General features: G+C 37.9%; 1 protein-coding gene across 3 annotated transcripts in view; it reads right to left on the reverse strand.

Moving 5' to 3' along the window:
* Nucleotides 1-5,645: 5,645 nt before the first annotated feature.
* abcc9 (ATP-binding cassette, sub-family C (CFTR/MRP), member 9) overlaps nt 5,646-25,812 on the reverse strand; it is a 77,857-nt gene continuing 57,690 nt past the window's right edge. For 2 of the 3 annotated variants that reach the window (XM_042403478.1, XM_042403479.1), the window contains exons 31-40: nt 25,675-25,777; nt 25,212-25,322; nt 23,846-23,966; nt 20,371-20,501; nt 17,908-17,986; nt 13,992-14,100; nt 9,692-9,795; nt 9,452-9,585; nt 9,137-9,199; nt 5,646-6,947 (exon numbers count right to left, since the gene is read on the reverse strand). In XM_042403478.1, the coding sequence (XP_042259412.1) occupies nt 6,810-6,947; nt 9,137-9,199; nt 9,452-9,585; nt 9,692-9,795; nt 13,992-14,100; nt 17,908-17,986; nt 20,371-20,501; nt 23,846-23,966; nt 25,212-25,322; nt 25,675-25,777 (1,093 nt within the window). In that variant the 3' untranslated portion in view covers nt 5,646-6,809. Of the gene's footprint in view, nt 6,948-8,289; nt 8,410-9,136; nt 9,200-9,451; nt 9,586-9,691; nt 9,796-13,991; nt 14,101-17,907; nt 17,987-20,370; nt 20,502-23,845; nt 23,967-25,211; nt 25,323-25,674; nt 25,778-25,812 lie in introns of all 3 variants that reach the window. The other variant, XM_042403480.1, reaches the window with a different exon arrangement.

Genomic DNA, 25,812 nt, shown 5'->3' on the forward strand with positions numbered 1-25,812 from the left:
TTTATTTATGCTATTTATGCTTCAGATCTTCAAACTAAAATCTAAAATAAAACAAAGAGTAAACAAAAAATAAAGTTTTTTAATGATCATTTTATTTATTCAAGCAAAAAGGTTATCCAACACTTGTATCACCCATATGAAGGAACTTAACAGCTGGTTTTTACCACCTTTAGCTGCAACAACTGCAACCAAAAGCTTCCAATAACTGGAGATCAGTCTTTCACACCACTGTGTTGGATGTTTGGTTCGTTCTTCTTTGCAGAACTGCTTAAATTCAGCCACTCTGTAAGGTTTTCAAGCATGAACTGCCAGTTTAAGGGGGTTCAAGTCAGGATTTTGATCAGGCCACTTCAAAACCTTCACTTTGTTTCTTTAGAGGCATTGAGAGGTGGACTTGGATCATTGTCTTGCTGCATCACCCAGTTGTTTTTGAGCTTCAACTCACAGACTTCTGACCGGACGTTCTCCCTCAGGATTTTCTGGTAGAGAGCAGAATTCATGTTTCCATCAGTTAATGGCGAGTCGCCCAGGCCCTGAAGCTGCAAAGCATCCCCCACAACATCACACTACCCCCACCATGCTCGACCGTAGGTATGATGCTGCTCTTGGTTTCCACCAGATGTAACGTGACCCCCTTGTCTTCCAAACAGTCGACTCAACTGTTTATGGAACGTCCTCCCGAAAGGTGTGAGGATCATCAAGGTGTGTTTTGGCAAAATTGAGATAAGCCTTCATGCTCTTCTGGGGTTTTTTTGACCTCACCGCTCTCTGATGGATGCCGTTTTCGGCCTGTATCTTTTGAGTCATAAACGTTGACCTCAGCTGAGGTAAGAGAGGCCTGCAGACCCTTGGATGTTGTCCTCTGCTCCTATGTGACTTCCCAGATGAGTCATCACTGCGCTCTTGGAGGAATTTCGGAAGGTCGGCCACTCCTGGGAAGGTTCATTAATGTGTCAAGTTTTCTCCATTTGGAGATAATGAGAATCACTGCGGTTATTTAGAGTCCCACAACATTAGAAACTGCTTTCTGAGTGTTTTCAGACGGATGTGTTTTAATCACCTTCTTCCTCATCTCTTCTGGAATTTCCTTTGATTTTGCTATGATGTGAACAAACTTCACACTGCTAAAAAAAGCTCTATTTAAGTGATGTGTAGATATAGCAGTAATCAGGCCTGGGTGTGTTTAGTCCAACTGCATCCAATTATCAATTAAGTCTGGAGATACGGGAGCAAAGACAGATAAAGACACAGGCCGAGTTGGTGTTGGATAACTTGTTTTTTGCTTCAATAAATAAAATTATCATTGAAAAACCATATTTTGTATATTTTATATACAAAAACAGAAGACATCAGGAGGGGGACAAATACTTTTTCATGGTCTTACCTGATGATATGAAGAGCTGCAGCTCCATCAGCATGTTCAAAACCAAATGAAAAAAATTGCTAAAAACTACTTAACTCTGTAACCACTGACTCTAAACTTCATCTCATGATCGTGCTTTTAATTTGACAAGTTTACATTATTAATTTCTAGTTGACATTGTGGGTGTATGTGATGTGTTATTGTGTGTAGTTTTGTATTTTGTATAATGTTTCCTGTGTGTTTTTTTGCTTTGTATTGTGCTGTTATATGTTTTAATTGTAAGGGACTGCAGAAGGAAATTAGCTTTAAGCTAAATCTGGTGCAGTAAATCAGATGTTAACATTTATATCTAACACTGTACATGGTCCCAATAAATACAAGACAACAACTGTGCATATTATCTTTACATTGTTACAAGACCTGCTGAAGCAACTTTTTATGGCTGTAGAGATGTGAATTTAATTCCAAACGTTTACATTTCTGCTTTCTAATTTGCTGATATAGGCTGGATTGAATTTAAATGTGTTTTTATCATCTTTCTCCCAGTGTTTCCTGAACCGTTCATAACAATTTATTGATCAGAAACACTGCAGTTAATGCAGAGAAGGACTTTACAATTACACAAATGAAAGCCAAATGTTAGCCAACCCTAATAAATAATGAAGTTTAAACAAATCAATGACAATTTTATACAGTTAGATGTTCATAAATTTGGCTTTATATTGACAAATAAGATCCTCAAGTTTACTTTTGCTGTGTTTATGCTTCAATTCCTGTTTTGCATCTGGATTTTTGTTGGTCTGCAGCTCAGGAGAAAAACACACAGAAAGTAAAATGAAGACAGATTTTCACAGCTACTGTTACTTTGCTTAAAACAATGAAATACAATAAAATAACAAAGCAGTTTTTAAAAAGTAGGAAACTCTGCTGATTCACCAAAGAACTGCTAAAACTTCTTAGTTTGACATATTTCTTGGTACAAAGTTATTTATCTTACTGGTTTTAAACATTTAAATGTTCCATATCAGGACCAAATTCATGTTTATCAATTTGATATTTTTTCAGCAGGTGGCGCCATTTAGCAACATATTGTGTGCAGAGGTTCATTTGCTGCAGGTTAAATGAGAAAGAAAAAAAGGCTCATTTCACTCAAAACCATTTTATTATCATTTCAAGTGTAAAAAAAATGTTGTAGGCACGCAATAATACTTTGCTATATGTTTACAAATTCTTGGATATACAAGCGCCTCCATACAGAATTTACACTTACATACGTTTTTTAAAAATCATCTTAAACTGGACTGTGCTTGTGAAATTGATGCCTGGTAGTTATTGAGTTGCATTCTTCAACTGTCGAGTGTGCATGAGAGCAAAGAAATGCATATAGATGTTACATGCAAACTTGCAGCAGAGGTGCAGATTTCACATAACATTTACGCCCATGTTTTGTTTTTTGTTGTTTTTTTTTAAAGGAAACGTTATTAAAATAGTTTGTTCCCAACAGCTTCAGATGGGAAGACAGAGGAAGTTATAAAGATCTGAAATCTGTTTATACAGGTGAACTTTGAGTGGAAAGTCATTTTATACTGTACAGTGAATTTTGGAAATGTTAATTTTAACTCTTAACTCTTGGGGTGTAAATATATATATATCAAAGAATGAAAAAGTGTAAAAGAGGAAAACACACCGAGCTTGAGATGAAACATCTGAGAATACAGTTAAAATAAAATAATAAAAAAAAAAAGATGCTGTCATTCTTGCAGAAGAATCAGTTTTGGCATTCAGTCTGTACAGTACAAAGTCATTTTTAAAATCTCATTTTAAAGCAAAGTAAGATATCATCTATCACAATAATACAAAGGGACAACAGCACCGCTCCCAGAGAGATGGGACGAGTCACTGGAACCAGTGATTTAAGAGAAAGTTTTATTTAATGAGACAGTTGATGCTGAATTATCTCGCTCTGCACTGTAAGTTTTATTCACCTGTTTAATCTGTATTATTCTATTATATCTTATTCTCATCATTTTCCTCTTTTAAATTCTATTTATGTGTCTTTTTATATTGCCTTCTGTTTCTTTCATATTTCGTCTTATGTAAAGCACTTTGAATTGTCTTGTAACTATAAACTGTAAAATGTAAGTAGATACTTCATCAGTATTTTGTCCACAAGAAGACAAAAACATTATTTAATGCAGCAGACTGGCTGCTAATGTCAAATTAAGCAGACTTTTAGACTCCTAATAAACAGAGGGTTATGTGGGTTATGGGATTAAAATCGTATAATCCCAACATAGTTCTGGAAGTAAAAATGCTATTAACTGTTTGCACTGTTTGGTTGGAAACTGAAACTCTAATAGTTGAATCATCATCAGCACAAACAATGTTCAACTGCACCAAAAAAAAGTAACAAGCCTGTAAGAATCATATCTAATCAGTGAGGTTAATAATTGTATCGCAAGCACAACTAATTGGGTGTTACAGCTGCATTATTTGATTGTTTTGGCCACTTGGGGGCAGCAGAACAAGCTGAAAACACAACATCTGATATATTATCTTATTATATATATCTCTCTCACTAATTGTGTGGGCTGTTTTGGTGCTGGGCGGGTGGTGTACACTGGGTTTATCAGTTTTTTTGCTGCAAACAGCTGCTTGCTGCTGCTGGAAACAGGATTGATGAGAGTGGTGATTGTCGGCTGGAAAACCAAAACAATGAGTTAAAAAGGCTGAAAAGCTCCGCAGAGCTGCAGAGATAGGAAGCAATTCTCTGTGGATTCGTCATTATTTCACATAGCTGTTTGATTCATTGTTAATATAAATAAAATACTGATTTAATGCAGCTTTAACGAACTTGTTGAACCTGTTCAGCAGCTAGAAACTGATTCTCAAAAATCATTACCTGTCCAAAAAACAAGCCTTTGACATCTCTCGAGTTAAAGGGAGCTAATGTTTGGTGTCTATTGTCCCAGAGGATAATAAGTTCAGCAATGCATGACCACAGACAGACAGAAGGCTCACTGGCTTCACACCGAGCCGTGACACCCTACAGTGTTTGTACTAGTGTAGGCATAGAAATACAACTGACAGAACAGAGAACATCACACCTGCTTTTGGCAGATTGGAGGTGGCAGAATACCAAAAACAAAATATCTAGCTTGCAAAACCTACTCACATGTTTGAAGTGTCTTCCTAGATTAGTTTTGTTAGTTTACTTGACAGATTTTTCTTCCAATGTTCAATTAAAAAACAGAAATATGATTAATTAGTAGTCATATGCTGTAAATGCACAAATCTATTAGCAACAGATGGTTCTGATCATAAATCAAGAAGCAAATTTTGTTTCTGGTATATTTTTTTACCTCCTTTACACTAAATTTGACTGCCAAATGGACCCACATACACATGACCTTCCTGTTGTTCTCTGACAATGACGCTGGTTCATCAAAGATGGCTGCTGATGGCGTTTCGATAGATTCTTTGCCATGCTGACATCACGTTGGATCGAAAACTGGTAAAAGACGTCCAGGTCCATCTCCTGGTGGGCATTCCAAGTAGGACGAGGACATTTTAAGGTCTGATGGCGTCACAAGTTGCAGATGTGTTTCAGAACAGACATAATGGCAGCAAATCCTCCGATGTTCATTTACTTTGTCGAATGCCGCAACAACCGGCTTTACATCCTCATCTTGGATTTCAGCATGAGGGCTTCATGTTGCAGCAAAGACACATCATCCTCTTAGGTTTGATGCAACAAACGGTCGGTAAAAAACATCTCATTGATTGCAACAGCAGTGTCAGGTCTATCAATAATACTTCTATGGCAGAACTTATACAAATGTAGCACATACTACACCAGGGTATAAATGATTACGATTTTAAATCGCTGCACAAGGCAGCCAACATTCAATGATTATAAAAGGATTTAAATACAAGTTTCTCCCTTCCTTATTATTGCATAATACTAGTGCTAAATAGAAATAAAACTGATACATGTGATGCATAATCCAAAAGAATGTAACAATGTAACAAGAATTTTTTTTCAAAAACAAGATAAAGACTCTTTCTATCAATATAAAATGATCCTTTCAGGACCTAAACGTTGCAACTCTGCGGTATAAATGACAAACCTGAAATCAAAACCAATGAAATCTTCCATAAAACGACTTTTATATTCTGGTACTCTGTGAGTTGGCTTTTTTTTTTAAATTTGCACTTCTTATTTAACACAAGGGAAATTTAAGTTTACGCTCAATTACTCGATCACTTAAATGATCTGTGATTGATTTTTAACTGATATGGTGTTTATTGGTAGAGAACGACATGGTGGGTAAGAAGATGACAAGAATAACAAGGGATGGAACCTTAAAAACAAGAGTGTTGATATTTTATGTTCTTCTTATTTTCAACAAATCCCATGAAAAGACAAAAAACAATTAAATATTGTGTGTGTCTGTGTGTGTTCAGAGCCTGATATATATTCCTCCTCTGTGCTGCAGATTAAAAACCACACACGCACTGTTGTTTATTCTGACTCAGTCCCACACACACCATCCTGCTGCCAGAAATACTCACTACGGCACCAAATGTGGATTCATCCACCGCTGAAAATAGTCCCTGACAAATTCACCATTTCCTCCCGTTTGAGTAACGTTTGATACAAACTACAGTGACCAGCTATTTCAGGAAATCCCAGACCAATTTTAAAATATGAAACTTTATATTTGTGATCTGTTTTTTATTTACACCTCCAGTGGGAACCAATGGGCTTGGATCTGAGTGCTACAGACAACGTAAGTAAGTCAGAAAGTATTGAGAGACGGACTAAGACACTGTAGGTTTTGGTATTTTCGTGGGATTTGTTGACAATAAGAAAAATATAGAGTAAAACCAACCATATCCATTAATTATCCCGAGCCTGTGGTAACAGGAAAGATATATTTGGCTACTATCTCCCTGCCATAATTACTGATAAATCCAGAGCTAGCCTTTAGCATCACATATTAGCTGTCTAGGGAAACAAAAACATATATTTTCATATTTCATATTTACATTGTAACTTTGTACTCTTTATACTGGTTACTTAAAGGTCACTAATCCAAGGAATAAGAATTTTAAATGTCTCCATTGTTAAAACTGATCGATGGACTGGATAATCTGCCTATCATCTGAATAATAAATGGTGTGTCTTCATTTATAAAAAATAAAAAAAGGCAGTATTAAATTGTCTGATGGGCTAAAATATTCAGGTACGACTTGTTAAATTCATAAATTCCTGAAATAACCGGTGATGATAATGGTGTTTCTGGATATGTTTTCCTTTCCACAGAGAAGCTTCTTGTTATTGGCGTCACAGGAGCGTTTTAGTGTCACATCGGTCTGTCCGCCTCACCGAGAAAACAAACTGATCAGTCCGTCAGTTGCCGGGTGACGACAGACGGTGTGTCTACATGTCAGCCTTGACAAATGAAGCAAACATCCCGTCCTCCTGCTCCAAAAGAGTCTCGGGTTTGTCGTATTCCAAAATGTTCCCTCGCTTCATCACAATGACCAGATCAGCTGTGAGGATGGTGTGGACACGGTGCTGGAGACGAGAGAGGAGGCAAAGAAAACACAATCAGATCCTAAAGAAATGTTTGTAGACAATGAATGAAAGAAAAAAAATACATCATAGCACAAACACTGAGTTTTCTGTTCTATTATGTACTGTTTAACAAGCCAACAAGCTCTTTTGATTGATGGTTTTCTGTGTTTCTGTGCCAGGTTTTACATTAGTTTTATTTGAATAAGTGAGTGGTCTCCATAGAAAAACAAGTCTAATGTGGAAGACTAGACAACTAATTACTGAATAAGAAGGATAGTGGATAAGTTTGCTATATGACATGTGATACAACACTTTAATTTTGGTTTGTGTCTCCTGGTGAAGGTAATTACAACCCTTTTTATCTCTTGAACCCTTTTATTTCTCCCATCTTCTCTGTCTCTCACCAGTCTGTCAATAAAAGCAAAAAATCAGCCTCAGGATCTACTCCTGCTACATAAGACCTGGAATTACCTCCACAGGCCATCTGCACTCATCTAAAGCAGTAACAAGAGACATTGTGCTAGACTAAATAGTCCTGCTGAGGGACTTTAAATGGGGGTTTGTGTAGATAATAGACATGAGAATTGGATCTCCGTTTTTTTGCAGATGATGTCGTCCTTTCTGCGTCATTGGAGTGGTAAATTGGGGCTTAAGTTTAACACTGTTGGGATAAGGGTCAGCAACTCTAAATTTGTTTTTTTCCTCCAGGAAGAAGATAGCTTGATCTGAGTGAGGGATTCAGAGACCTCAGGGTTTAAAACGGGTTGTGAGATAGATGCATAATAATACGACACAGCGGTTCACGGAGAGTTGAGTCTCAAAGCAAAGCTCTTAAATTCTGTTGTGATCCTGGAGTTAAGCCAACTGCTCAACTGGGAGGAAATTCTGGGGTGAAATAGCGGGCTAAATCTCTCTGCACACCTGGGACCACCTCGGGACACCCCCTCAACAAATGTTTGTAGCCGTTATTGGAGAAAAGTACATCTAGGTGTGCTTTGCGTGCACAATAATCTTAACACATTTTCTGACATATTCTAAACTAATTCTGCAAGAATTGTAGACCATTTTAAATTTAACTACCACCACACTATACACTGTGGCCAAATTGTGCAGCACGGCACTGTACCGGACTGTACTGCACTGTAAAAGAGCATGCAGTAGGTTTTTTTTGGTACCAACCAGGCTGTCAGTGGCAGTAAGGCTTCGGCAGACTCAGACTCAGACTCCAGCACTGACTCAGCCAGGAAAGATGGGAAATAGAAGAAAAGAGAAAAGGCAGAAAGAAAGCTGGGCTGAGCCAAAATTGTGCTGGGCTGATCCAGGTCTACTTGTGAGTCCTCACTAGCACACTGAAGAGGCTCTCCTCCTGTGCTAGCAGGTTGGGACCTGAGTCATTTTCCACCAAGATGCCTGAGGAGAAGACCAACACCTGCTCGGCGTCCAGGATAGAGGACACAAGGTGCTGGAGGCAGCAGGTCGAAGGCACAGAAAGGAAGACGAGGAGGGGGAAGGGAGAGAAAACATCATGGAAAGGATAGAGAGAGTGAAGATGGGGGTGAAAGAAAAGCAAAGGCAAAAGCAAGGATAAGAATGAAAAGGTAAGGGAGGATATTTGGGGAGTGCAGAGATAAAAGTGAAGGAAAAGAAAGATGGAAAAGTAAACACAAGTGCACAAAGAAAAGGAAAAGTGGGAAGGAGAGGAACATGATTGAAGTAAAGATAGATAGGAGGAAAAAAAAGGTGGATGATAGTGGGTGGAAAAAGAAATAGTCAAGAATAATAGAAAAAGAAACAAGGGTGGAAGAGAGAACAAACGGAGGACAAGACGGTATCACATACAGAGAGAGAGAGAAGTCAGAAAAGGAAAGCAGATAAGTGAAACAAGTGGCCGAGAAGACTGACTTTACATTAAAGACACTAAATAAATAATATAGAAAAATAGTTAGTGAGAAAAGGGAAAAGATGCAGGAAAAGGATGCATAAGGCATCCTAAAGGAAAATATTATGCGATAGATGCACATAGAGCTCAAAGCAGGAGAGCTTTATATCTGTATCTATCAGCGCTAAACAAACCTTGAACACACCTTAGCTGTCGGACTGGAGTTTATTGATAGTCTACTACAAATAAAAGTTGTGATTTGTATCAGACTTGCTTCAAAATCAACAAGATAACGGACTGAAAGACTTACTGCGATTGTAACGACCGTTCTGTCTGCAAAAGCTGTCATCACAACTTTTTGTAAGATGTTCTCCTGGAGAGGGAAAGAGAAAGTAAAAGTTGTTAATTGAAAGGGAATAATTAATAATTCCAAGTTTCCCAATGAAGTTCAAGTCATGCTTGAAAACTAATGTTATATTATGTGGTAGATGACTTACAACTACCTTCTGTGTCTTGATTTAGACTGAAAGTTTCTGTGGTGATAACTGTGATTTCAGGGGGGTTTAATCTTCCTCACATGACTGAGAATTGTACATTATCTGATAGTACGGACACACAAACACACCGTGGCCATATCTATAGATGCTGTGGCTTCATCCATGATGAGGATGCTGCTCTTTCGGACAAAAGCTCTCGCCAAACAGAAGAGCTGCCGCTGACCGACGCTGAAGTTCTCCCCGCCTTCCGTCACAACCGCATCTGGACACATAAAACAAGACACATTCGATTAAGCTCTTGATGCTAATCAGAGTATCCCGCAGAACTTGAAAACTGATATTTAGATGAATTATTTTTATTTGAGTACCTATTCCTCCAGGCAGCGCCTTCACCATGTTCTTCAGCTGAGCGATCTCTAGCGCCTCCCAGAGTCGATCATCAGTGCACGTCCTCTCTGGATCGAGATTAAACCTGCGACGGGACACGGTTCACGCAGAGTTTCACACATTTGTAATGAGGAAGCATCATCATCAGGGTGTGAAGGATGCAGCCATACTTCGGATTATTACAAACATGAACCATTAAAACAAGTTTTGTACTATAAAGCTATAAACGACTGCATTTTGGATGATTGTACCTTTGCTTTTATTCATTAATGAATTAATGAACCACCCAGTGAGAACACTAAGTGACCCACATGCTACTAGCTGCACCAATTAGTCGATTAAGCAATTAGTCAATCAACAGAAAATTAAATTGGCAACTATTTTGATGATTGAATAATTATTTTGAGTCATTTTTTAAGAAAAAAATGCCCAAATTCTCTAGTTCCAGCTTCTTAAATGTGAATATTTTCTGGTTTCTTTGTCCTCTGTGACAGTAAACTGAATATCTTTGGGTTGTGGGCTGTTGGTCGGGACAAAACATGACATTTTTGGTTGCATTTTGGGCTTTAGGGAACAGTGATTCAAATTTATCACAACTTTCTGCCATTTTATAGACCAAACAACTTATCGATTAACCACAAAAATAATCTGACAGATTAATCGCTAATGAAAATAATCGTTGGCTGCGGTCCAAGCGTCCGGCGGGTGTATGTATATAAAGCTCTCTAGAACATGTGAAGTTCCTAATAAGCATAAAATTAGCACATAAACAGGAGAGAAAGTGCTGTATTTTTCGTCCTATGCATTGAATGGCATGTATGTAATGTAAGGCTACGGAGGAAGGAAGTTGCTGAATTCAGACTACATTTATGTGCAGCACAGGGAGTCTTCTGTATGCATTGACTCCCATATCAACAACTGAGTTTATTATATCATCAATAGGCTTCAGCCTTGAATCAGAATTTAAGAGCAGATCCCTTCCTAAGGATCCAAATCAGAGCAGCCACCCAGAAATATAGATAAGAGTGTTTTTAAATGTGATTCATAAAAAATCAAAACATCTTCTCTTTGCTTGAGTTCGCAGTTGAGCAGCTATATTTTCTAAAGGCTGTAGTTGAGTAATTATTTGTCGAGTACATGAGACTCCAAACAGGATGAAATGAAAGCATGAATTGCCTTTTCTAGATCGATATGAAATAAGAGCAAACATGATTTAATAGCTGCAGTCACTTGTTTGCTATCTCAAGTTTCTGGCTGCAGTCTTGGCAGCTGCAGACAAGGCCAAGACTGATTTGAAAAAGGACCAAATAAAACAATTTGGATTTATTTTTGTTGAGCTGGAAGCTTGGAGACATCCAGTTCATAATATCTTAGACATATGACATTATATCATGCAGGTTACCTACTTCATTAGCTTCAAAAATGAGGAGAAAATGTTGAAAAACAGAAAATAAAAACAGATCCTGCCTAATTCTCTCTCATATAGAGATTATTGCTGTTAGTATGAGTGCACGTAATTAATTCCTTGTTTATTTTGGACAATAAACTTCCCATATTCCGACTCCCTTAGTGAGCTTTTGTGAATTAACTGTAGAAATAATCATGATGTGACAAACGGGCCGAGGGTTTCTGCTGGACGTGTGAGCGTCAGAGTCAGAGTGTGTCAGAACATTACAGCAACATCTGAGATAACAGCGTGAAACAGTTACTGTCGACCATTCACCCCTGGCTTACATTCACATAAACAAGTGCCGGTGGAAATGCCAAGACACACACTCTGTCTCTCACACTCTCACACTCACACAATTATCTATCTGTCCAAACAAATAGCACATGCTCTTTGTCTTTTATAACAAACACAGAGTCACTGTATGATCCTGTAATACAAATACACAGAGGTTACACAGTGTGTATTACAGAGAAGAAGAAGGAGACAAAGACCTTCGCAGGGTCCTTCATCCCTCTAACGACCTCTCCAGTCCATGACGTCTGTGACAAAAGTCAGATTAGGTCCCAGCCAGAGTTCCCACTGTGTTGTTAACCACTAACCCCACAGCTGGGACTTTGTGTCGTCATGTGACAAACGTCTTTCAGGACCAAACACTTGGACTACGATCCAGCAAAGAGGATTTTTTCTGTTCTTTATTTATTCACTCGTTGCAGCAGTTTAGTTTTTGGCTCAAGCAGATTTTTCCATGTGTGCCATTATAACCGTAGCCTGTATAGAAAAACTTTAAACTTAAATAGAAATTTGAACTTGTTTAAAGTGACAGGCCAACATATATTATACAGTATATCATCTTACTGTTTCTCTCCTATCTGTAAATCCACCAACACTTTCTTCTAATCTCATCTTTCCAACTTGGATCCTAATTCCTAACCTATCTTTGGTGATCCTCTGACCCTTCCTCCAGCGCCACCATCGCACGACGAGATTTAGCCAAGAAGGTCATGTTCCTGGACCAACATTTCGATCAACCAATCACAGCCCTCTGACATCATGAGTGTGCTGCTCCCGTGCTTCTTTTCAAATTCCTTTGTTTTCCAAATTGAAGTTAGTACAATTGAACAAAATCCTCCTTAACTGCAAGTCATTAATATTTAACCATTATAGTCTAGTACCTACCTAGAGCTGTACCTATATGAGCTACTGCAGGGTTAGCGAGTTAGCTTGCTAGCTAGGTAGGCTATGCTATTAAGCTTGCCAATAAGCTAGAATAGCGTTCACTAACATTAAAGGATAAAGATGATATAAAAGCCCTAATTTTGCTTTGGTCAGCAGCATCTAATTTTGGTGGTGGGTAGTTGAACCATACTTATTCATAAGAGAAACTCATTTTTGCTCTTTTCATACACAGTAGTTCATACTGATAGTAACAAAAATACATTTAAATAATAAAAAATACATCAGACTTATCCTACCCTAAAGACCTGTTAGCCCATTCAAAACATTTTTTTGCAGGATTGCAGTGTTACTGTTTATCTAGACACAAAAGCATGGCAGTAAATGAAATAAATTTCAATTCGAGGTATTATGATACGAGATGTAGGACAAAGCTTTCCAAAAATGGAGAGAATGTGTTTATCTTAGGTGGTCAAACAAAATTAACCTATGTTATAGGCCTACATTTAATCATTTAGACTATAATGATTCAATATTAATGACTTAAAGACATGTAATTAAGGATTTTGTTCAGTTGTACTAACTTCAATTTGGAAAACAAAGGGATTTTAAAAGAAGCACGGGAGCAGCACACTGATGATGTCAGAGGGCTGTGATTGGTTGATTGCAATGTTGGTCCAGGAACATGTCCTATTTGGCTAAATCACGTCGTGCCGCCACCATCAGGTCAAAAAATGTCTTCCTCCAATATTTAGTTTTAAGACTAAATACCTGCAAAACAAAGCAGAATTTGGGGTTAATGAGGTCACCATGGTAACTTATGCTGCTAACAGCTAACCGGCTCCGTAGCAGGTTAATCTCAGAGTATCGGATCACAACCTGTCAACACCCAACCCACTGACCAATCAGGATATCTTGGGTATGTTGAACTTGCTTCGTAGTACAAGCCCCCGGTTGGCATATTCAGGCTTTTCAAAACCAGGATAAAGACATATCCAGCTTTCTGAAACCAGGATATGGTGTTTACATGAGCAACACAACCAGGATATTGGCGCGCATGTAAACAAACTCAATCGATACATGCACACATGTTTGGAACGAAAAGAGAAGCAGAGAAGTTTATGCACGTTTTAGTATCAAAGCTGTGCAAGTGAATGCAAAGAGAAAGAAATCTTAATAGGGTGTAGTTCTAATTAACAGTTCAGGATTTTTCCTGTAAACAGAAACCAGTAAACATTAACTGGATATGTTGTGTTTTCTTCAGTTTGGCAATTTAATTAGTGATGACTTGCTGATGTATCAGTTTATCAAAAGATTCAGGCTGTCTGCACTAGCTCTAAAGGCTTCACATCATTTACTCTTCTTTTGTTTGCTCTTTTACTTCGGACAGATTTATTTGAAGTTACAGGCAAGGCTATTAAGAAGCCTCCCAGGTTTATTATGATCTGAGAATTGTCTCAACACAATTTAAAATACTCCTGTGTCAGTGTTATGGTTGGTTGCACAAGAATATAAACAGGAAGATTTTCCGTTTTGTGAGCAGCGGTGGTGAAAAGTCATGGAAAACAGTAACCAAATCTCAAGTATATCCTATGATGGTATTTCAGAAATGTTTAAAAGGATATACTGAAGCTTTGTTTAAATCTGTGTTTGTTTACCTTATTGATCCGCTAAATAACACGGGATCCTGGAGGATGATGGAGAGTCTCGACCTGAGAGTCTGCAGAGGAAGCTTACAGATGTCGATCCCGTCGATGACAATCTTTCCTGCGAATAAACAAACATTCGTTCATAACTATAATCTAAGTCAAGGGCTTTCCAATCAAAGAACACACAGGGGCATAAAAGAATTACTGCTCCTTCAGCTGCCTTCAATAAATATGTTTTGTTCTTTTAAATACTATATTATGTTTTCAGAGCACTGATATCAAGAATGTTCTGTACAGTTAAGTCAGGAGAGCTATCACCAGGATGCTGCACAGGTTTTATTTCACTGCTTTATAAGGAAATGCTGCTGAAACAAAGGTCTTAATTTACTGTTAAATAAAAGGTCTGACCTGCTGCTTGTTACTGTGTGTGTGTGTGTGTATGGAAAAAGTGACTGTGTAATCTCATTTTTGCCTGAATAATCTGTCTGAGAGCAGTCGTCATCATCGAGTGTAAAAACAGAACGATACGATTACGACTCACTTTCAAAAAAGAGACATTTTTAAGACTTAATGACTCTCGTCTTGGAGAGGAATCTAACCTGGAGCCTAGAAAAAAATGACTGCATGAAAGTCTTTTGTTGTATCCTTATTTAATCCTCTGATACAAGAGTCTACTTCAGGTCCTCTTGTCAGGAATTTAAGAGTGAAACAGACACACAAAGAACAAAAAAAGACTTACTTAGATTCTTACTTAGAGAGACCTGCACAAGTGTTTAAAAGGAGCTGAATGCAAGCAGGGATGGTTAGATAAACACTTTTTCTCCAACATAAACATACACTACTGTAGAACAGGGTGGAAGGCGGACGTTTAGAGATGATGCAGAACATCTTTTGAAGGGGAGCCAGATGACTAATTTACCTCCTGTAGTGTTTTAGCTTTACTAAAACCCCACTATGATATCCATGTTCATATTGTCTCGCCTACTAAATCACCTCAACTGCTTTAAGAGGTGGATATTCCTGGTACTTATAGTTTACTTACAACCTATTTATAATCTAAGATGTCAGAATTATCTTATGTCTATGCAATGAAAACCTTTTCAGAGTGGACTGTGTTTGTGTTCATGCAGTATCACACGTTTGTCTACAATTGAGTTAAAATGTAATTTACGTCAACGGCTAAACTTTAGAGCAGATTGTTTCTAGTTTGTCTCTACATTTAGGATGACCTGGTCTGATGTTGTAAAGCAGTGGTTTCCAACCTTTTTTTGGGCTTCTGACCCTTTACAGGATCAAGCTGGTTTTAAAAGAACCAAAACCAACAATGTGTCAGCCCCGACGTGTTCCTCCTGAAGATGTAAACCTTCTGATCATCTAATCTTTAAGATACTTTGTGGGGAACTTGGCCCATGTCTGATGTTGTAAAGCAGTGGTTTTCCACTTTTGTGATTCTTTTCTTCTTCTTTCGTGTGACCTTTGGGTGACTTGGCACAAGCATTTCAACCAAAGAGTGACGTCCGCTTCTCAAATTGTTAAATTTAGAAAAAAAAAAACAATTAGAAAAAACCTTAATTATGCTTTTGTTCTTAATTCCTCTTTTGTGACCTCTCAGATGTATCTTGTGAACCTTTGGATTGGCTGACTAACAAGCTCTGAATTACTGTTTTTACTGTTCTGATCTTTTGATCACCTCAACATTGAGAGTTTGCAGCTGCGAGATGGTTTGTGTTGTCTTCAATCAATATCAAAAGTATTTCAAGTCTTTGGACGAGTTTTGTGAGTGTGAATCATTTGAAAGGTTGGTTATTAAGAGTTATTTGGAGAAAACAGTGGAATTTTTTTTTAAAAGAGCACAGCCAGGTTGGAGCAAGTTGTAGCAACTTAAAGCCACTAATGGCTCCACTTCAAGATAATTCACAGAAAGTAGCTGGATGAGAATAAACACTTCAGTCTAATGCTTCTTAACGTGTAGGTGAGAAACTAAACAGTTTGTGGGTCGAACAGACGAATGGGCCGCATTAATAATGTGCTTCAGTGAGGAAGAGGAACTAAAGGAGACTGTATTTACACAGTTTGGTTTGCAAGCTGTAAAGGTTTATGATTACCACTTGAGATTTTAGAAAGGAACTATAAACCGAAAGGGTGATTAGGTTCTGAGTTAAAAGGGCGACATGTAGCAGGAATACACACTGATAGGTCCATCATGATACCTTAGTATAATTACTATAAATAATTCTGTCTGTTAGTTCTTGTGTTTCTAAACCGAAGACCAGATTTCATAGGAAACCTGCTGATTTCTGAACTCCTGCCCAACTCCCTGATGAAGCCAAACATGTTGGAAATTTTTTCCATCTGCTGTATGTCCAACAAACATTTAGTGTTTCAAGGCACTGCAGGGTGATTGTAGTTACTGGTATACATCTTAGACCACTGTACATGATGATGACCCCAAATTACTGTATGCTTTTTAAAGCAGCTCTTTATTTTATGTTAACAGAAAAACTAGACCTGCAAGAGGGTATCTGGGGAGTCGTACTGGACTGATAAGAAAGATAAAAGTAACCAGCAGAAGAGAGAAGTGAACTAGAATACACAAAATGAGAAAATCCAGCTCTGTTAGATGTTAGATGTTACCCTTCTGTACAGTTATGAACCTAACTGGCTCCTATAATTGTCAGGTCTCTTAAGTTGGGGCAATAAAGACCAAGATGTGGAATAAACTGGTTTGATAAAACCCAGTTTGAATCTCAGCTGGCTTTGTGGCATCATGTATGTAAGTCCAACTTCTTAACTTCCTTCCTGAGTTTTGTGCCACAACATCTCTCTAATCTGGTGCCTCTAACAATAAATTGTTAATACATAAATTAAAGACAAACAGCTGAATTATCACTGTCAGTGTGGTGCCAGATGTATATTAGAATAAAAATCCTTAATAATAGCTGAATATTACTGAAAAATCCAAATTTCGAAAACTAAGTAGTAACAAACAATTGCTCTGTATTAGTTACTATCACAGGTTTTTACATCTATCACATTATGATCTATTAAACAATTTTAAAAAGGTGTAAGTACACTTTGGTCTAACGGCAATAAGTTTTTGGTACATTATGTATTACAAAAAGTATAAATGCAATTACATAAAGGAGTACTTAAACATACTTTTGACAGACAGTTAAAAGAAAGAAAGGGGGAAGAAAGGGATGCCATAGGACATCTTTGCTGTTTTATCAACAACAAATTGTAAGATTATCTTATTGAAATAGTCTATAAAAAGTTACCAAATCAATTAAAACTTTTTTAATACTCTTTTATACTTTAATTTTTTGGTTTTTTTCTGGCTGAAGTTGCATCACATCATTAACAGAGCTACTGTAATCGGGTTGGTGAGTTCTTCTGCTTCCAGTTTAATAGAATCAGTCTACATTTTAACAATAATACAAAAGAAACCAGATTATATTAACTCAACATTAGGAGCTTTAATACCAGAAACAGCCAGAACTGGATCTGATTTGAGTGGTTTCTCTGTGACCTCAGACCGAGATGCTTTGAAGTACATCTTCTCTGTCTGGTCAGTCGATCAAAGGAAATGGCCGAGGAAGTTCATGACAGTTGAAAGACAAAACAGACGACAGACTTTTATTATTTTTTGGGTGAAGCAGAACTCAAGAGGTACTTGAGGAAACAACCCTGAGGGAATTCCTTGGGCGACATTCCCAAAACGGACGAGAGGTTATCTTAAGAATTGCTCCCTTTAATGAGATATAAAGATACTGGACCAGTGAAAGACAGCAAGAAAAAAAGAAAGATGAGCTTGACTGTGAGTCGACAGGGATAAAACACCAAAGCTAAAACAAAGATGAAAGAGTCGGAAAATACAACGTGAGCTCTCCCTCTCTGTTTGAGGTATGACAGGAGACAGACCCACCTTCAAAAATATCCACCATGTTGAAGAAGGCCAAAGACAGCGAAGACTTCCCGCTGCCTGTGCGACCACAGATTCCCACCTAAGAGAAGAGAAGAGAGAGACGAGTCAATAAGCTTCACTGTAACACCGCGGTGAGACATCAGTCACCAGCGTGATAACAGAGTGGCAGGTACATGACGTGTGTGGACGGAGTTTGACCACTAAGTGTCAGTCGCAGTTTCATGGAGGCATGTGGCTGCGACTTCAAAGGAAAAGTCCACATTTAAACAAAATTCACATTTCCCTTTGACATTCCAGCCTGCACCTCTTATTATGAACGATATTACCTCGGAAAAAACTCATAACAAGGGAAATGGAAGCTCATTTTCAAGCTCAAACTCAGCAAGTCGAGGCAGATGGCTGCCCCACTATTGAGCTACTGTACATCATAAACTATTATTCAAGACCCCTGTGGGCCAAAAAACCACATATATGCATGAATGAACGGCTTAATAATCATTTGTTTTTTTAGTAATGTTTTAAATGTAGGAGTTGCTGCAATCAACGCACACGCCACAATCGTATTTGTGTTCGGATACGTTTTATGTTCACATGCTGCCCGTCCACAGCTTTTGAGGCAAAGTAGTGAAGATATAATTTCAAGAATTTGACATAAAAGAGTTAAAAATGCCCTTCATTGTATCTAGAAAGTGTTTATTTTTTAACCTGCATATCACAAAGACCCTCCCTCAGCTGAAATTGTATAGACACGATAGGAAGGTAAATACTTTTAGGTAAATAATGCTTTAATAATTCTTTCTTTCTTTTTTTCTAAACACTTTATTTATGATTTTTAATATACAGTCAACAGCTGTATCCTCATCATAGTCCCTCCCTCCTCATCCTCAGTCCCTTCTGCTTTCATTGTTTTATCAGAAGAACAGGGAAGCCACTTTACCTGTGGGTCCAGTATACATATTCCCAGTTAAGGACTACAGAACCTTATCATCAATCATCTTAATCATCAACACTATATAAACATTTGTTAAGACACATCTTTTTACCATTGTGTCACTATTAAGGTTGTTTTATCTGGTCTTATCCTGTCGTTTTAATTCAATTTTATTCTATTTTATTTATTCATGTTTTATTGTTTCATTGTAAATGCTATTATTATTCTATCTATTATTAATATTATTTTATTAAAAGAACAAAATTATTAAGTATTATTTTATAGCCACAGTGGGAGGGATTTGTATGTAAAAAGTCATTAATATTCAAAAATGTCATCAAAAAAAATCCCAAATTGAGGGTGTGGTAATATATAACTCCACATCTCCATACTGCTCATCTCTCTGTGGAAATTAATCTTATTTATGGACCTCTGGATCCTCTCTGCACCACATACTGTCATTGTCAGTGTTACTCTCCACTGTCTTCACAACTTATATCTTCTATTTGTTACATATTGATTGATCCTGTTTTTCTTAATATCATTAAAGCACTTTGATACTCGTGTAAAAAGACGACATATGCTGCTTCCAACACAGCAGAAACTTTTTGAAAAGTCTTTTTCAAAGTGCAAAGATGCCTGGTGCAGCTTTAAAAGTTTTATATTAAATTAGCATCTTCCTCCTCTCATCTTCCCACTATTGATTCTTCAAGTTCATCTTCTCTCCTGGATCTCCTAAGAACTTTTTCCCTCTGCCTATAGACACACGTCACTACGTTATCAGTGCAGTGTGATGTGAGGTCCGTCTTTCCCTGCAACAGTATGTGAATTACCTGCCATCTACAGAAGCATTCATGCAGGGAATAATATGTAATAAGGCAAGTTTGTTACGTATATTTGGCACAGTTGGCGTAATTCTTTTACTAAAAAGGCTCTGAAACATTTGTATGAGTACTTTGGTTACCAAACAAGTATGTTTTAGTGTGTAATAGTAGTGATAATAGCAATAATAGTAGTAAAAGTATTAGACAATGTAGTTGTTGTACTATCAGATCAGATCAATTGATGTTCAACATTACAGCTGCAACAATAAGTTGTTTAGTCAAACAATAGAATATTAATTGTCGACTATTTTGATAATCGATTCATCATTTTGAGCCACTTTTGAAGCAAACCTTGCCAAAAGCAGTCATTCGAGCCTCTCATATGTGAATATTTTCTGGTTTATTTAGTCTTATATGACAGTAAACTGAATATCTTTGGGTTGTAGACTGTTGGTTGGAACAAAATAAGACATTTGAGGACGTTATCTTAGGTTTTGGGAAACAGTGATCAACAGTTTTCACCATTTTCAGACATTTTATAGTCCAAAATGCTAATCTATCAATTGAGAAAATATCCAAAATGAAAATAATTGTTAGTTGCAGCCTTAATCTGGCTTTTAAAGCTTACATCTGTCTAACTCTACCACTCTGCCACACACACACTACTGCATCTCAGCTCCGCTCTCTTCACAGCTTCGCGTTAATTACCTTCTGGCCTGGTTTGATGTATGCGTTGACGTGCTTGAGCACCGGTTTGAGCATGGGGTCGTAGCGCACACACAGGTCTTGGATCTTTATCTCACCGTCTTGGGGCCAGTTCTCAGGCACCTGAGAGGCATCTGGAGGGAGAGAAACACAGCCCGGGTTCATTTCTACATTGATGTCTGACTTTTCCCGCTCGCTTTCTCCATAAGACACTGGAAAAATACCGTCTGTGGTTAAAAATCCACTGAAACAAAACACAGAGCAGTGACTACTTGCCAGTTGTGTATGTTATAGTCCTGGATGGTGTAAACAGGAGCATAGAGACCATATGGACCATGTCATAACACTGCAGATATACAGTTAGTGGTACAGTTTCCCTGTTAAAGTGCTGCTCACATTTCCCACATACAGTTTTAGTTTCAGGACTCAAAACTGTGCCATTTAAACTTATAACGTCTCCGCACTTTAGCATATGAATAACCAACAGCTTGTATCATAATTAACATTTGATGACCATAAACGTTACAATAACTGCTTTTACAAGGACTCGTAGACTTTAGAATGACTTGCAGTAAACTCTTTTATATCACTTTTCAAAAAATGTCCTTTTTAAAATGTCCTTTTAATGATATATAATGTTTTTTTCTTCAATTTGACATATTGTAAAGCATTTATAACAATGTTTTTGCAAAGTTCTAAGTAATTAAAGCTTATTATTACTATTATTTTGCCTAGTATAGGTCACGCTGCATCCTACACTTCCCATAATGGCACCCAGTAGCATATTTTGTTAGACTCTGAATGCCATCGCCACCCTTATATTATAAGCTCTCTGCTATAAATCTGTAGTCTCCAAGTCTGTGCCAACATATTTAAATGACGTACCTTGATTAATTTTTATCAGATTTGACAAAACTCCTCCAGAGCCACAGAGCACATTAGTCAACCGTGTTTCAAGGCTGCCTATAAATATAAATCACATTCCTAAATACAACATAAATCACTTTCAAGGTTCTGCTGAATTTACTTTGTTCCTCCCTAGATTTTATACTTCTATCAATTTAGTGGAAGCTTCCATGATGTCAGAGAGGAGGAATCTTTCTGTTCTGTGTCACTCAGCGGTTTGTGGTTTTGAGATTGTTTTATGGTTTCATGGGCTATTTAATGTAAAACACCAGGTTGAAATGAAAAGTCAATGAGATAAACGACCCTTTAAATGAGAGACGAAGAGATAGAGAGCCTATTCTTTCCTCTGTTTCCTCCCTCTTTTAATAGAATCTGGAAAAAAAACAGCTATCCTTTTCTTTTCTTTGTCTCTTTCTTTTCATTCCTCCAATGTCTTTGTTTCTTTCTAGTCATCCTTCAAGCTCAGGAATTGTTTTTGTTATGTTTCCAAAAATAGCTGCTCTATCTTGGTGAACGGTCCTTTGGCAGATTCACTAAAGAGTTTTTCCTTTTTTGTTCATGAAATGTGAATTCGTTTGGGTTTGTTAGGTTAAATATTAGGAAAAAAGGAACTTTGCACTTTCCAGTTGTACCGATTTCATGCATTTTTGTATTTCTTGATGCTGCTTTTCTGGCCTGCCCTCCTTTTAATAAGATATGTGTGATCTCAATAGCACTAACCTCATTAAGTAGTAGTTAAGTAATGAAAAGTTTTTGTTATCCGTCCTGCCAGGAAAGGATTCCAGCAGCATTTGTATTTCACCATAGCAACAATACATCCCATAAACTGAAAACACAGCTTCTGGACTCAAAGCGAAAGATAAAACTGTTACAAAAGTTATTCACAAACACACACAGACGTGCATGAACCCATTCACATCACACGCATACTGTGCAGTACCACAACAAGAGCAGGTTTATAATCAGATCAGGTCACTCTGTTCCACTCGATGAATCAGGAACCATCGACACATCTTCATCTCTTTGTACTTGGCAAACAAATTGTATATTGAGATCTGATGTGTGTACGGTTTATGGAATTTCATGTCTAGTTGTTCCACAACATGACTGGGTTTATTTGCTTACTACACCCTCTTATAATGAAGCTACAGCGAAAGTTCAATAAGGAAGATCTCTTCCCTGACGTTCTGCGTTATTCCTCTATATCTGCTATTTTTTCCTTTACTTCCGCTTTCCCACACTGACCAGTTATATTTCTGTCCACGTTCCTTGAGCCAATCAATCCCTAAATGCCATTGCAAGTCTGCCACTCCGCATCACCACCATGACCTCCATGATATCCAGGGAGACTCGTCCGAAGGTTTCCATCAACCACCTGTCCTACCTCCTGTCCTATTTCTTATCTTCATAAAGGGCCTACGCTTTCTGAAGATGCTTCACATCGATGGACTTTGGTTGCTATCCTCAATAAATATTGTTAATCACTTCTGATTGATTTTTTCCTTATTAAACTGAAGATATTTAAGTTTTTAGCCACGCTAGCAGTTGTAGGGTTGGCATTGTCTGTCGGCCAGTCGGTTGGTTCACCACTTTGGTCCAGACTGAAAGCTCCACTGGGCATCAAAGCCCTATCAAACTATACAGGGCCTGAAACAGGCTAAGATCCTGTCTCTTCCTTATTGCTGCTGCTCTGCTGCTGCTGGGAGTTGTAGTCCACTCTTTCCAGCAGCAGGAGCATCTCGACATGCATGGTCTGAGGGAACAGATCCATGGCCATCGCTCGCACTGGACAGAACGGGGCTCCGTGAACTCAGTTGGATGGCGCTCTGCACAGGTCAATGAAGTTTCAATTTTGTACAGACATTCATGGTCCCCAGAAGATCAATCTTAATGACTGAAGTGATCCTCTTACTTTTCCTGAAGCGCCACCATGAGGTTGACATTTTTGGTTTTTAGTGAACTGTCTCGACAACTATTGGATGGATTGGCATAATCTTTGGTACAGACATCCATGTTTCCTAGAGGATGAATTGTAATAAAATTTGGTGATACTCAGAGTTTTCTTTTAGCTTTATCATCAGGTAAAATTTTCAGTTTGTCCAATACTTTGACTCGTGACCAAATACCAGCAAAACTAATGACATTAACATCTCTGACATTAACTCTACATCAGCATGTTAGAAGTGCTGCTAGCATGGCTGGAGACTTTAAATCTAGTTTATTATTTTTGTTGTTGCTTGTGGAAGGCCAATACAATTTTATAAAGTGTATTAGAAAATGTTTTTTTCAGAACAATGTTTCACAGAGATTTAGAAATGCTGGAATGGAGCAGTGAGATAATTCCCAGTGTTCTGGACCAGTTTTGCTGGCTGAGATATCAAATCTGACAAGTGAATAAATAAGCTCCAGAGATATGGTTCCTCTTGGGTTTATCAGGTTAATTTTGAATATGTTTAAACACTGTGAGCTTTACAACTTACAGGTTCTGCAAAAGTCTGAGCAGTTTTGCTTGAGAAATCAGGATTTATGTGAACATAATTTATAGGAGACTAGACAACAAGAGCTCAGTTACCCATAGATCCCTCGTAGTTCTCTGACTCTGTGCCGAGGAAGCTGTTGACCTTCTTCACAGCTGCCATCTGAACCTCCAGGTCTGCCAAGTTCCTCACAACCCAGTTCAGGTAGTTGGTGACCTACACAGAGACATACAAAGAGACTGGATCATGCTCTCAATAGTAAGATAAGGTTTTTATCTACAATCATCCACCAGGAGATCTGGGGTCAAACTTTCTACCTTTGATGCATTGACTACTGTATCTAATAGACTTTTTTTCTTATTTAACTGTACCTTGTATATACTGTTTGATGAATCGTATGTAGGTCACATGCTGAAATGTGTCCGTTTGTGGTTTAAACTTAAATGTATTTATGTATGCACCATGTACGCACTAGTATGAACTGAAATATTAAAGATCTTAAAAGTACATTTTGACAGCATCTTCTCTCATAATTAAGGGCCTTCTTTTGCAGTTACAATTGTGCTTTAATGGTGCATACCCCCCCAAAAAAAAAAATCTGCAGCAGTAGCCACAGATACATGATGGTTGTTGTTGTTGGGACCAAACCTTGTAAACATTTGTTTACACGACAGCCTCTCTGACCACTAGGCTACACTGTCACATTACCATACATAACAACTACTGTAATGCATTCAAGAGTTTATGAGTGTTTACGTTGTTCTACAGCAGACATCCGAACCTTAGTGTGTTATAGTAAATCTGCAAAGGTGTTAAGTTATATTATGGCGTTTTAAGCAATACTTCTGCCCTCAGTGTTCACACTGAATTTTTATTATGAGTGAAATACCATTTGTCTAATAAAATTAGTTGTTCAAATTTGACTTGATTCTACGTAGAATCTAAAACGTCCTTTAAAGGACCAGTGTGTAGGATTTAGTGGCATTCAGCTGGGAGGTTGCAGATTGCAACCAACTGAATACCCCTCCCCTTCCAACCGTGTGGGAGAACCTACGGTGGCCGTGAAACTCACGAAAAACATTTTTGGTTGGTTGGTTGTTTGGTTTGTCTGTTCTGGGCTACTGTAGAAACATGATGGCCTCCATGGAAGAGGACCCGCCCCCTCTGTAGATATAAAGGGCTCATTCTAAGGTAACGAAAACACAAGTATTCTTATTTTCAGGTTATTATACACTAATGAAAACATACTTATTATATTATATTCCATATCTGCCAATAGAGCCCCCTAAATCTTACACACTGGTCTGTTAAAAGCACAAGAAATTAACAGTAAGACAACTGTGCAGCAAAGAATAAAAGGAAAGGAAAGGTACAATTAGTGGGATATAATGCAATAAGATGCAGAAAGTGGAACTGTGTGATAGAACGTGAGACCAGTAACACCTAAAAGAGAAGACTCACAGTGAGGGCGTAGGTGAGTCCGAGGCCCACCAGACCTCCAGTGGACGGAGATTTGGTGGTCCATATTAAGGTTACTGCTGCTGTCAGCACTATCACTGCTCCAAGGTAGTCCTGCACAGAGAGGAAGACAAGAATTACACAAAAAATTCCACTTTTATATTTAAAAGTGTGTTGGGAAATTTGTTGTAGATAATATTTCACAGGTCCGTGAAAACAAAGAGAGCTGCAAGGTCTTTACAATGTAATATGAAAGCAAAAATGATCTTTAAGTGTGCATTAGATTACTACAATTAAATAAAATTCCCATTGATTAAATACATCTTTGTCCACTAACTTTGTTCTGATGCAGATTTTGGAGAAATTCTGCATATGCAGACGACACAATGATATACTTGTCAGTCCAGACTAAGGTATGTAATGACTCACTGTACTGTCAGAGACTATTCATGCAGTTGTTGCTCACCGTTCGGACCTCCAGCCAACGGTTGGCGGCAGACAGAAACAAGTAGGCTGTGTTATTGGTGTCTGTCAACTCCAGCATGCGCTGTTTGAAACGAGCCTCGTGTCTGAAACCAACATTTAAACTTACATTAGGTACATA

The sequence above is a fragment of the Thunnus maccoyii genome, chromosome 23, assembly GCF_910596095.1.
Source record: "Thunnus maccoyii chromosome 23, fThuMac1.1, whole genome shotgun sequence".
Taxonomy (NCBI): Eukaryota; Metazoa; Chordata; class Actinopteri; order Scombriformes; family Scombridae; genus Thunnus; species Thunnus maccoyii.